Source organism: Benincasa hispida, chromosome 10 (assembly GCF_027475165.1).
Source record: "Benincasa hispida cultivar pf3 chromosome 10, pf3_genome.v1.1, whole genome shotgun sequence".
Classification (NCBI taxonomy): Eukaryota; Viridiplantae; Streptophyta; class Magnoliopsida; order Cucurbitales; family Cucurbitaceae; genus Benincasa; species Benincasa hispida.
This window is the reverse complement of record NC_143487.1, coordinates 10,840,645-10,855,138: the sequence shown is the minus strand read 5'-3', so window position 1 is coordinate 10,855,138 and position 14,494 is coordinate 10,840,645. Positions and strand designations below refer to the sequence as shown.

The 14,494-nt window shown below is 36.3% G+C and overlaps 1 protein-coding gene across 1 annotated transcript; it reads left to right on the top strand.

Moving 5' to 3' along the window:
• Window positions 1–6,693: 6,693 nt before the first annotated feature.
• On the top strand, window positions 6,694–11,447 carry LOC120088009 (phenylalanine ammonia-lyase 1-like). The gene is made up of 2 exons (XM_039045034.2): window positions 6,694–7,196; window positions 9,482–11,447. The coding sequence occupies exons 1-2, from the start codon at window positions 6,799–6,801 to the stop codon at window positions 11,229–11,231; spliced, it is 2,148 nt and encodes a 715-aa protein (XP_038900962.1). The 5' UTR covers window positions 6,694–6,798; the 3' UTR covers window positions 11,232–11,447.
• The last annotated feature ends 3,047 nt before the right edge of the window (window positions 11,448–14,494 follow it).

Below are 14,494 nucleotides of genomic sequence, written 5' to 3'. Positions count from 1 at the left end.
GACAGTGTTAATCAATCTGAGTATGCGAGCATCATAGGCAGTCTTAGATATACTGCCGACTGCACTAGGCCTGACATAGCTTATGCTGTAGGACTACATTGCAGGTTTACAAGTAGACCTAGTAAAGAGCATTGGAATGCTATAGAAAGTGTCATGAGATACTTAAAGAAAACCCAAAACCTAGGATTACATTATTAAAAGTTTCTTGGTGTCCTAGAAGGGTTCAGCGATGCTGATTAGAACTCTCTTTTGGATGATTCAAAGGCTACAAGTGGCTATATATTTAATATAGCTGGTGGAGCTGTCTCTTGGAAGTCCAAGAAACAGACTATTTTAGCCCAATCTATGATGGAGTCAGAAATGATAGCACTAGCGACAACTAGTGAAGAAGCAACTGGCTTAGAAATCTGCTATCAGAGATTCCCTTATGGGAAAAACCGTTACCAGCCATATTGATCCATTGCGATAGTACTGCAACAATCGCAAAAGTTCAGAACCGTTACTACAACAGAAAGAGACGTCAAATACATCGTAAGCACAGTACCATTAGAGAGTTTCTCAATACTGGTGCAGTTAGAGTGGATCACATATGGACTGATGAAAACTTGGCAGATCCTTTGACGAAAGGATTAGCCAGAGAAAAGGTTTTCAGAACCTCAGAAAGGATGGACTCATGGCTATCGAAAAATGAATCACAGTGAGGAAAACCCAACATGTAGACTGGAGATCCCAAGAATCAGGTTCAACGGGTAATAACTGATCACGAGTGATATATAGTGAATCATGCTAAACCAAACACAGAGTTCCATTCCTATGACTTAAAGTCTGAGCATGATATCCTGAAGCATAAGAAAGGTTGAACTCAGTAAGAAAGGTTGAACTCAGTTCTTAATGAGATTTATACTTGATGACTAGTGGGGTATCTAGCTTCAGGAGTACCGTTGATAGACTCACCTGTGTGAATGTGGAAGTGAGGGCCGCTTCCTATGGAATTTTTAGGCAAACTCTTTAGAGCATTCACTAAATCGGGATTTACGTGCTAGGCCTTAAAAGCACGGACTTTTGTACTACACCCTAATAACACTCTGTGTGAGATGTTATTAGAGATAGAGTTCAAAAGCAAGGGTTACTTTAGTATATTTTAAATCATCTACACTATGTAAAGGTTCAAGTCGTAAGACACCTTTGCTTATGCACAGTGTTGTATAGACTGAAACTGCTCGATGAAAATCTTTCCTCTCTTCTCGTTTTGTTTAAATTTTCAAGTAGGGGATTGTTGGGTGCAAATTTATATTTAAAACGGTTCATTGATTATCTTTAGAATGGTCCATTGATTAATTTTAAAACGGTCTGTTGATTATATTTAAAATGATCCATTAATTTTTAAAATGATCAATTGATTAATTTTAAAACGGTCGTTTCGATGCTGAAGGCCTATAAAAGGCGAGGCCTCCAACAGTTCGTAACACATAGAATTCATTTTCTTAATTCTCAAATTTTCCTCTCATCCTCCATCTTAGCTTTCCGAGCAGTGAGTTTAGAAATGGTGTACGTTCCGATCGGTAACATTGCATTTTTGTTCGATTTTCATTTGGCTATTTTATCCTGGGACGATGTGACAATTTTTCGACCTGCTTGCACACTTGGGTAGAGCCGCGAAACGTCTTAAAGAGAGCGAGCTCCGCCACTCAACCTATAACGAGTTTCTGTTTTACAGGTTTTGCTCTTCGCTTGACTCTCGTGCCTTGACGGTTTACAGTTCGTCGTTCTGAGGGTCCTGCCGTTTCCAACAAAGATATCTCCTACTTCATTGATTTGTAGTGGAAATTGAGGTGTTATTCAAAGTGGGAAAATCCCACATTTAGTTGGGTTTTCCAAAACACCCAATTTCTCCTTAAATTTTAAATTTATTTCAAAATTAAAACAATTTAAGTTGTAATTTTGTTAATTTTACAAAATTAATCCAATAATTAATTTTTTAAATAAAAATAATAATTAATTAAATAATTTTATTAATTTAATATCAAATATTAAATTAATTAAACACCAATTCCACTGCCATGAATTCCTATTCATATAATTTGATATTTAAATTGAATTTAAATATCAACCAATTCTTCAATTTCATTTAATTTCACAATTAAACGCATAATTATATCGCATATAATTACTAATTCTCTTAATTCGAATTTCAACGTTTAAAATTAAACTCATTACTCTATTCTAAGGTTTATTCCATTTGTGAGCTAGTAAGAAGACCTAATGAACCTACAGATCATGGAATCAATCGATCCGAGATTAACAGGCTAAAGTTTTTAATCTAATTAACTAACATTCGGTAACTACCGGGTCACTCCAATAAAGCCTAGTAGTTATATTTCCCTCACTGGAGATATATTGTGTCCACTCAATATAACTATAATCAGTAAGTTAATCCTTCACAGGTTGTTTGTAATGACGGTTGGGTCAATAGCTGTTTTACCCTCGAGATTACCTCTTGTTCCTTAAGTCCCTCTGATCCTCTAATGAACAATTGGTTTGTGATCCACTCATCAAACTGAGTCCCTCTCGGACCAATGAGAGGGTGTGACCTCTTGTTCAAGACCTGGAGTTAGCATTTAAGGGAACAACCTCTCTACTATCCCTAAAAGTGGGTAGGAGTGAGTTCCATTTCGTACCCTATGTCCCCAGCTATCTATCCGATCTTACCCCTGAAATGAGAGGCTTATTGAGCCGGCACTGTTGAGCCAACCCTCATCAATACAAATCTAAGGATAATCCAAAATAAACAGGAGTTCGTAGTTAGCTCAGCATTAAGGTTAAGTTACCTAGGTCATCACTTTGAAATACTCAGTCTTAAATAGTAAACAACGTTAAAAAGTAAGAGTGACTTATTTCTGTTGGGGTTGATGCCCTAAAGTCTCGTGTCTTGTAGTTTGTAAACAGTTTGTACGAACGCTTGTGACATATAATATATGATTTTTACTTCACTTCTTGACTTTGCAAATTTGGATGTTTTTATTTGCTTTACCACAAACCAATAAACTTAAAATCCCTGGTTGTCTTTATGTAACTTAAGCATGTATGTGGTGACATACAAGTGGATCATGTCTTAAGTGATAACCAAAATGGTCTGTAGTATATGGATATAGGAAAGAAACCTTATCTTGGTAACGCTATGGATGCGGCCCGCTTTGTGGAATAGTTACAAGTGTTGTGATTTGTCATAGATGGTCTGATCCTGATCATTTGTGTAGAGGACATGCGAGTGGGGGCGTTCTATACAAAGGTTTGTATAAGACCTGACCACGAAGTGTTAACGTCTCGTCATATAACCCCGTTCATGACAGAGACTTCACTTCACTAGGATGACCATAGGTAACATGACCTCAATCCTGAGTGAGTTGGGAACTCCTGCCATTGAGGGTGGTCCTTTGATTTGCATGGGTGTGAGTGGCCAAAGCGCCGACTTAAACTTACTACTTTGAGGATTCATCTGATTTGGGAGCTGGGAACTCAGCTACACAAGATGAAGTTTACTTTTTCCCTGAAGCAGGGGTAAGTAGATAGATTGCTCCCTTAAGGGCTGATTTTGGGGCTTAAACGATGTGACGCCACACACCTTCTCATGGCTCGAGAGATGTTCACACATAGTAGGACTATGTTGTTTTGTTCATTAGAGGGATCGGTGGTACTTAAGGAGTAAGATGTAACTACAGGGGCTAAACGATAAATTGGTCCAGTTGTACTTACGAGCATCTGTGAAGGGTCATCGTACTGATGATTGGTTATATCCGATGGATATAGAAATATATATGTGGTAAAAAGAGTTTAGCTGTCGGTCTTTAGTGATATGCTTAAGAGTTAACGGATGGTGGATATCGTAGCTAAAGAGTTTAGTCAGTTATTTACGTACCGTTGGAGCTTTGAGCCATAGGTCCATAAGGTCCCTTTGATAGCTTGGATACAAGTTGAGAATCAGTTTTGGGGTCAGTTTGAATTGTTCAAATTGACAAGAGGTAGTTCAATTATATATGATATAATTGAACTAGTTAATTATATATGATATAATTGACTTTATGTATGGGATACATTAATTTGGATGAAATTGGATATAAATATGATTTATATATAGTAGAAGAAAAATATTATGATTAATATATGATATTTATCCATAGGTTATGAATATAATGTGATTATATTTATTATTTATTAATTGGACAGTTATGAGATAATTGGCCGACGTCTCTTCTGTTTTCGTAACTGATGAGTAAGATGAAAAATCGTTTTGAGACGCTTAAATAACTCACGGTGTATTAAGCATTTGATGATATAGTGTTTGAGAGGGTCATCGTTTAGTAAATCAGAGCCTATACGATAGTGCTGTTTACTAAACGATCGCTTACACCCCCGTAAGCCATTTAATAAACAATCGCTTATCTTTTACTAAACGATCGTTTAGTGCTCGAGCTTTACTAAATGATCGTATAAACGATCACTTAGCTTTTCCTACACGATCGTATACTTCACCTAAACGATCAAGCATTTTTTCTATACGATAGACGAGTCTTTCTCCCACTTGCTTGATCGTTATATACGATCTCTTTTCCTCTTCCCCTCTACCAAATCCGAACAAAGCCCACCCTTTGGATTCTCACTCCGAGAATACTGAGGGCTCCGAGTGGTGGTATCGTCCTCGTTTCCTTGTGTTTGTGCGAAGCTGTTCGTGTAGACGACCGGGGTGTTGCTGGATGATTACTTCCTAGTCTAACAAGAGCGAGAGGTTGTTCGTGGAGAGAGTGAGATTTCAAAATAAGAAAAGTCTTTAACTGGTATGTTTTCATAGTCTTTTGTTTGTTTATCTGCATGCTAGTAATTTAGCGTTGTGAATGCATATTGTATGTTTGAATCTGTATGTGAAAATTCTGTCACAATGAATTGGAAAGATCCGCTTCCGCTCATAGGTACTCTTGTATAGGAGTTCCTTCAATTGGTATTAGAGTCAGGTTTCTGATATTCCAATTTATTGCTGCAAAGAATTGCATTTCCATTCTCGGTGGGTGTAACATGTCTACTCTCTGTTTTAATTGTTAAATCGTTTGTGGATGTGTGGATTAATGGAGTTTTCTGGAATGAAACCTTGATTTGTTAAATTCGTTTACATTTCCAGTTAATTGTAAAGACCCCTGCATTTTTGGGTATAATTAATTGCTATCGAGTCTGTAAGTTAATTGTTTGAGTTTTGAGTCATTCGCGAAGAAGTTCGGAGCAAGGGTCATTGTTTTTCGAGGAAGAAGATGATCAAGCATTGGTCGGGTCGTATAGACGATGGGGTAGATGATCGCTGAGTGTCGGATGCTCGGGTGTCGTTTAACGCACGCGCGGACTAGATGATCGTATAGCTCAGCAAGCGTTATCGCTTAGTTACTGACCTTACTTTGAGGGAAATACAGAGAAAATTCTCGTGGTAGTGTCCTCACGAACTGTTTGTGAGCGGTATGAGGTTTTCTTATTCGTAATCATTCGTGAAGAAGGAGATTTCGTGAAGATTTGTGATCTTCAAGGGTAAGTAACTTCTTCTCCCTTTTTCATTTTTAATGCATGCTGTAAATTTTTTCAATTAATGCATAATGTTTGTTTTTTGTAATTTCATTGTTTTGTAAAAATTAAAAATTTGGCCGATCCCGCTTCCACTATGGAACTTCGCAATTCCCTAAAAAATATTTCCTCGATAAAACACAACGTGATTCTGAACGATCCAAATCTACTGCAAATGCAAAAACTACAAATAGCATCATTGGGATGACCATGCTCCAATAGCCATAACAATCAAGGTCCAATGTTGACCTTGAATCCTTATCACACAAAACAAAAGCAACTTTAGGAACAAAAATAAAGGACCAAACCCCTCACCTTCTTACACCTCCAAACGCAAATGCACCGACGTCTCCGCACAGCGGACACCTTGGATCAAGATTTAATCCTATACCCACCTAACAACAAATCTTCACCTTCAACAGTAAATTACTTTTCCAAAGTAAGTTTATAAATGCCATTATTGATGTTGAACACTCCCCAACCGAAACCAAACTTACACCTAAACTGTATGCACTTTTCACTGAGAAGACACCCAATTTATCTAGTGACCAGTAAATACCTTTGACTCATTGAAGCCCTGTAAACTTTGCTAGCATCCCACCACCATTATCTATTAAAAGAGACGCAACCAATCCGACTCTAGAACTCTCTCCCACCCAACTCACCTCTAGCATTCCCTATCCTAGGTAGCTAAGTACTTGCCTCAATTTGAATAGACAAACCATCAGCCACACGCCAATGATACCCTTGGGTTATAAAAAAAAAAAAGGAAAAAAAGAAAAACTGTATTCTTAAAATAATAATTAAAAAAACACAACTAGTCGTATTCTTTAGAATGAGAAGAGGTTGGTTGGTAAATGTGTAGTTTAGGAGATAAAGAAGGATAAAATGGTAATTTAGAATAGGTGTTCAACCGTGCACCATACACTCCACCAACCCCCTCCACACCTCTGGCAACTCAATCATGTGACCTCCCACGATCAACACGCGTCAGAATCACAAGCGTGTAAGAGAACAAAAAAAGATCCAACGGCCACAAAAATCCTCCAACTAACCCCTTCTTGTAATCCTCCAACCCATAGCGTTTTAGTTTTCTCTATTTAAGAATTTCACAGACTTTTTTTTCATAGAAAACTAAGTCCACCGCTCTGATTTCCCCAACCCCATCTCTCCCTTCCCCCATTTTTCAGCTCACCAATAATGAAACCCACCACTTGCAATACCAATGGCCACGTTCCCGTCGCCGATGGCCTTTGCCTGAAGTCGAACGATCCATTGTACTGGGGCGCCGCCGCGGAGGGTCTCAAAGGGAGCCACCTCGACGAGGTGAAGAAAATGGTGGGTGAGTACCGGCGAGGGGTGGTCCGACTCGGCGGAGAGAGCTTGACGATTGGGCAGGTGGCGGCGGTGGCGTTGCACGACGGCGGAGTGAAGGTGGAGCTGAATGAGTCGGCGAGAGAGGGAGTGAAGGCAAGCAGTGACTGGGTGATGGAGAGTATGGTGAAAGGGACGGATAGTTATGGAGTCACTACTGGATTTGGTGCAACCTCTCATCGGAGAACCAATCAAGGAGCTGCTCTGCAGAAGGAGCTTATTCGGTAACCTTTTCTTTTCATTTAATCCTTTATTTTTTTTCTTATTTACCTTACCTCCCTACCTACAAGTTTTTATTTATTATTTTTTTTGCCCATTTCACTTCGTTTTATTTCAGTTTAACCGTTTCCAATTTATATTATATAAAAAATATATACAAATGCTTCAATTGGTGAATTATGTTTATCCAATATTTGATAAATTATATATATGTATTTTGAGAAGTCGATAAAAGGTTTTTTAAACAATGTGGGAGCAAGAATCAAATCTTAAAATAGGTGGTTTGTATAAGTTGGTAAAAATTGAATTACACTCATGTTGGTTATTTATAGTAATAATTGAATTTGCAAGTTTCCCCATAATTATGGTATATTATTATCTTTTTATTATTTCTCATCAATTTGAGTATGGTTTAGACCAGATGTTTTCTTTTTATTTTATTATAAATTTGTAAATTTCTCCATTAATTTTATTGAAAATTTTGAACTGCCGAGTACTAGCTGCGGTAGAAAGCGGCTCTTACTTGTTGCGGTAGGGTGAATATTATTAATAATTAAATTGTTAGCTCTTTAACGTTACAGTTATTTATTTATTGCTGAGTTCACCACTTTTGAATGGTTAGTATCCTAAATGCCTTGTACTAAAAAAAAAAAAAAAAAAAAAAGAGTTCTAATATGTCTTAATTATAGTATTTTTTTTAAATAATGTCAAAATTTTACTAGACTGCCCTTCTCTTCTCTGTGTCCGCACTAATTTTTTAATAAAAAATTATTTAATGTCAATTTAATTATTATTATTATTCTTTTACAATATTAGGTCAAAACGGTTAGATTTGCCATTAATAACAAATTCCAGATATAATTCAATATTTTGTGATTAACTGAAAAATATTATGTCACAAATAAAATGGAAGCACATATGGCCACGTGGGCAATATGTCAGTTTCTGGGTATTGTGAAAGCTCTCTACAAATACTAATATATAAAAAAAAGATTTGGGTATTTTTTTTGACATCTAGCCCATGGTGTATCTTATAAAATTCTGATATGTGACAAATAATTTTTTTTAAAGATAATTTATTTAATATTTTTTCTTTGTGGGTAAGAAAGGAGATACACATGATTAGGTGCATTCTAGATTGCACTTAATCATTGTCCTATAATTAAAAATACAATATTTACTCTTTTCTGTTAAATATTTTAAAAAATTATGTTTGCATATCGACCATTTTTTACTATGAGTTTTAATTTTGAATCATAATTGTACATTTGTATGCATAACCATCTTTTTAGTTTTGCAAATACCGCATGATTTTTGTAAACCAAAAAACTTAACGTAATAGTAATTATAAACCAAATAATTAGAAAATGAGACTTAAATGTTTTTCTTTTTAAATTTATATAGACCTGTTTCTTTCTCATTTGTATGTCAATATTTTAAATAGGGGAGAATTGAACATCGTTTTAATGAAATGATATTGCACCAATTCGTTACCATTTTCTTTAAGGAAGAATTACCCACATTTCATTGAAGACAACGAAAACTTATGATATTTCAAATAGTTAGAGTCTACTTTGTTCTTAAATAATTTAGGTTTAGCAGATAATGTCCATATTAAATTTCATCGTGGTCCAAATTAGATAAGCATTAACTCAAGGAGCAACTTATTTAATTGGTTAATAAATTATAACTTTGTCATGAGGTCCAGAAAAATATTGAAATTAAAAAGAAAAGCACTATACAATTTTTTTCTCAATATAAATTCTACCATAGTCATTTAAAAGAAAAAAAAATTACCACAGTGAATGCACGGCTAATTAGTCAAATAAACGCTCATAGAAAAAGTAGTAAATTAAACAGTTTTCCAAAAAAGAAAAAGAAGACAATAAACGAGGAGATTGGGCTGGTCGATCTTATTTATTTATTTTATTAATTAAAATATCATTTTCGTCTTTTCTAGTTCGGATCTTGATTCAGGTTCAGTGTACTTTTTTGTAATTCTCAAATTTAGGTTTTGTTTGTTTTTGGACTAATCTACTGTTTGTTATTGTTAATCATTTTTAAAAACAGTCTGCATTGGCATTTCTTTCATAATTTTTGAAAATATAACGTGATAACTTTTCTTGCACGTAAAAATATTATTATTATTTAGTTAATTTGGATAAAAATTAAATCGCTTGTGAAAACAAATGGTTTAATTTAATGAGAGAATTCAATTTTTCTTAATGGGTATATGTTTGATTTAATGATTGAAGAACAAATCTTTAAATTGCTATGATGTATGAATTAGATTCTTGAACGCTGGAATATTTGGGAATGGAATAGAGTCCAACCACACATTGCCTCACACTGCCACAAGAGCTGCCATGTTGGTCAGAATCAACACTCTTCTCCAAGGCTATTCTGGCATTAGATTTGAGATTTTGGAGTCAATTACAAAGCTCCTAAATCACAACGTCACACCTTGCCTTCCCTTGCGAGGCACAATTACGGCTTCTGGTGATTTAGTTCCCTTCTCCTACATTGCTGGCTTTTTGACAGGTCGTCCCAATGCCAAGGCTGTCGGTCCAACCGGTGATCTCCTTGATGCTGGAGCTGCTTTTAAACTTGCTGGCATCGATGGTGGATTCTTCGAGTTGCAGCCTAAAGAGGGTCTCGCACTTGTCAACGGGACGGGCGTTGGATCTGGTTTGGCGTCCATAGTTTTGTTCGAGGCTAATGTATTAGCTCTCTTATCTGAGGTCATTTCAGCTATCTTTGCTGAAATAATGCAGGGAAAGCCTGAGTTTACTGATCATTTGACTCATAAATTGAAGCATCATCCGGGTCAAATCGAAGCAGCAGCTATAATGGAGCACCTTTTAGATGGAAGTGCTTTCATAAAAGATGCTAAGAAGTTACATGAATTGGACCCTCTTCAAAAGCCAAAACAAGATCGTTATGCTCTTCGGACTTCACCTCAATGGTTAGGCCCTCAAATTGAAGTTATTCGACATTCGACGAAATCAATTGAGAGAGAAATTAACTCGGTGAATGACAATCCATTAATTGACGTTTCAAGGAATAAAGCTCTACATGGAGGAAATTTTCAAGGAACTCCAATTGGGGTGTCCATGGATAACACTAGATTGGCTCTTGCCTCAATTGGAAAGCTTTTATTTGCTCAATTCTCTGAACTTGTGAATGATTTCTACAACAATGGTCTGCCTTCAAATCTTTCAGGAGGAAGTAATCCAAGTTTGGATTATGGATTCAAAGGCGCTGAAATCGCCATGGCTTCCTATTGCTCGGAACTGCAATACTTAGCAAACCCGGTCACCAATCACGTTCAAAGTGCAGAGCAACACAACCAAGACGTCAATTCATTGGGTCTAATCTCCTCAAGAAAAACAGCTGAGGCAATAGATATCTTGAAGCTAATGAGCACAACATTCCTAGTGGCTCTCTGCCAAGCCATAGATTTGAGACACATCGAGGAAAATCTGAAGAGCACCGTGAAGAACACAGTGAGTCAAGTGGCCAAGAAGGTTTTGACCGTTGGAGTAAATGGAGAGCTTCATCCTTCAAGATTTTGTGAGAAAGATTTGCTGAAAGTCATTGATAGAGAACATGTGTTTGCTTACGTTGACGATCCATGCAGCATGACATATCCTTTAATGCAGAAGCTAAGGCAAGTTCTTGTAGAACATGCATTGAACAACAATGACGATCTAAAGAACTCAAACTCCTCAATCTTTCTAAAGATTGGAGCTTTTGAGGAAGAACTGAAAACCCTTTTGCCCAAAGAAGTAGAAAGTGGAAGACAAGCCATTGCAAAAGGAATACCAATAATCCCCAATAAGATAAAGGACTGCAGATCATACCCACTTTACAGATTTGTTAGAGAAGAATTGGGAACTGCTATTTTGACAGGTGAAAAAGTGAAATCTCCCGGTGAAGAATTTGACAAGGTTTTTACTGCAATTTGTGAGGGGAAAATTATTGATCCTTTGCTTGAATGCCTTGAGAGTTGGAATGGGACTCCGCTTCCTATAAATTAGAAACTGTCAGTGGAAAAACCACTGTCCTGTGGCCTCTGTTCTTGTGCATTGTTATTATTCTCTCTTCTTCTTCCTTTTTTTTTTTTCCCTTTTTGTTTGTAATCAATCGACTGTCTTCAACTGTTGCCAAATCCAACTACTTTTCTTCTATTTCTACTGTATGTTTCTGTAAAGAAGTTTTGGCTTTGTATGCAAAATCATTTGTGGTTGGGACCATGGATGCTGCAGTTTCCAAATCTAAAGGCGACTCATAACTTATCTCATCATTGTATGGGTTAAAATGAAAGGGACATGAGTAAAAAACACAAGGAAGTATGAAATAGTACATTAAAAGGCAGTGCAAAATATTGTAGTGGATGTGCTAATTTATTTAAACTAAAGGTTTCACTTTTATGGTTTTAGCATTTGGGCTTCTTTCTAAGGTCTACCCTGTCCGTAATTATTTTAGTTTAGCCAATGTATTCTTAGAATCTCGATATTTTTTATACAGCATAGAAAATAACGTTGATGAGAAAAATTAATAGATAACTACTGTAGCACTTTTAAGACTAATAATTAAATGTATAATAATATTTTTAATAAATTGTAAATATAGCAAAATTTATTAGTGATTATTGTTAATAGGAGTCTATCAGTCTATCACTTATACTAAATCTATTGTAATTTTTTTTGCATTGTACTGTACTACTAAAGCTTTGAGTTGATTGTTATATTTGCATTAGTCAAAATTAAATTAATGTTTCCAATTCGAAAATCGGGATCCAGGAAAGCTGGTTATTCATCTTTCTATACCCCAAGTACTGGCTACTAAGAGCTAAATGCTAAGTACAAAGAGAGATGATTGATGGGCCGGAACCTTAACCTTGAAGCCAAGTCCAATAGAAAGTAGGGAAATTATAACAAACGGTCCAATTAGTCAAAATATCTACTAATGTAGTACTTTTTAAAATTAATTGAATATATGACACATACTCATTGGTTGGTTATATATATATATATATATATATATTTATATATTTCCAAGTTTGCCCTCTTTTCTATCCTTCTCCCTCTCCTCCACCACCAAATCCTACCTCAAATAGATCGTCGTTCTCGACCATATTGCTTGAACGGAAATGGCGAACGCCCAATGATGAAATGGAAAACGGAAGCAACCTAGTTGATGAAATTCCATTGGCGCTTGCTGAAATGACCCCGATGCTAAAATGGAAAACAGAAGCAACCCAGGCTAACCCAGATGCTGCAATGATGAATGGCGACAACCCAGTTCATTCGCCGGAATTTCGCTGGCGCTGGGACGCTACAAGGAGTATGGACTTGTGAGATGCTTCTTTAGAAGGGAAAAAAACCTTAAATCGAAAGTTACCTCCGATAGCAGTTATTAGTGGTAGTAACTAATAGCACATTTCTCAAATTGAAATCTATCACTGATAGCAACTATCAATGATATTCATTGATAGCAACTGATAACACATTTATCAATTTGAAAGCTATCACTGATAGTAGCTATCAATCATAGAAACTAATAGCAGTTATCAGTGGCTATCAGTGATAGCTTTCAATGTGAGAAAATCGAAAAAAAGCGCGTGAAATGGTGGTTGGACGTGGGCTTTTTAGTCTTTTACTATTTTTTTATTCTATATATGCAATTATTTTTATCATTGTACCACATATTCTATTATTTTGGGCTTGAATACCATTTATGCAACTAACCGTGCTGTCCTGAATCAAATACAAGTCACCCATTTTTCATCCAACACAATATGAATCCCTCATTAGCCTCAAAGACCAGAAAAGAAGTAACCCATGTTTTGATCGATTCATTATCAAGTGGTGGGTAGAAAGATGAGATAATTGCCCAAAAGACCCATTTTAAAGATCCAAAATACCAAATGACCCAGTTTTTGAAAAAAGTCAAATGTCCCTTTGTTGATGTCATGACCATGTGAAGTAACAGTATTGCCTTTCTTTTTTCTTTTTCATCTTCTTTTCCTTTGCGAGAAATCTTCCTCTGCACATCATCTTCTTCTCTTCTATACGTCTTTTTTTTCTTCTCTAGCACGATGAGTCCACACGAGCATTTCCGACGTGACCAACTTTGGTGAGCAAGAGACGAGAGAGAGGAGTGATTTTGTGAGTAAGGAAATAAAGAGAGAGCGAGACGAGCGAGAGTGAGAGACATAGTGAATTGTGAGTGAAAAAAAGAAGAGAGAGCGAAATGAGCGAGAGCTAGAACAAGACTGTTTTTCCACTTTTATGTGAGTATATTTTGGTAAATTCACCCAAATTTGACATCAGCAAAGGGTCATTCGACATTTTATTTCAAAATCTGGATCATTTTATATTTTTTGCCTAGTTTTTTAGTCATCCATCCTGCGGTCCCTAGAAAGATTAGCGAGAATAAAACAGAAAAACGTGAGCACTGTATCGTAAAGCTCTTTAGATACGTCTTTGGTAGAGGTCATTTGGTGGAATTAATTTTCTAATGGGTTCTCTAGATGCCAATAAAGGGCCTGTCAGAAAAGCTTTTTCTTAGGCATCAGGTCGGGAGTTCCTATTTTAAAGCCTTAACTCCCATTTTTCGAGTGTTCTTGTTTCTTACTTTGGCTGCTGCTTATCCTAGCTTTCTCCATTTTCGCCGCCAGCTTTCTCTTCCAATTGTTGGCAACCCTCTGTTTTGGGTCAGTCACTTCATTTCCCTCTCATTTTAAGATCTTAGATTTTTTTCACTTTTTTTTTGGCAATGTATGCGATGATCTTGTTATTTTGGGGTTTTTTTTTTCTTTTTAAATAATGATTCAAATTTGGCTTTAGTTTTAATAATCGTTAGATGATTAAGAAGTAAATGTGTTGGTGAAAAACTTAAATAAAAGAAAAATAAGGTTTTGAGAAATCTCACATTACTAGATTTATGAATTGGAACCTCCTTTTTATACTCCACCTTGAGTTGTGGATTTGGGCCTCAAGGGGTACCCATGTTTTAGAGGGAGTGAGGAGATAGGCAAATGTGGGTATGGTGGACTTCCCACACGTGTGCGTCGCATTCTAGTCAAACGAGCAGACGTCTTAAAGAGAGCGAGATTTGGGACTCAGCCTGTAACGAGCTTCTTTTTTGCAGGTTCTATTTTCTAATGATTGCCATTCGTGACTGTTCGTTTGGAGGGTAGTCATTATAACAATTTTGAGATGTTTAACCATCTGCCGGTGTTGTGATGGCTTTTTCAACTTAAAATGAATTCATGTCCTCCGATCTCAATCGACCA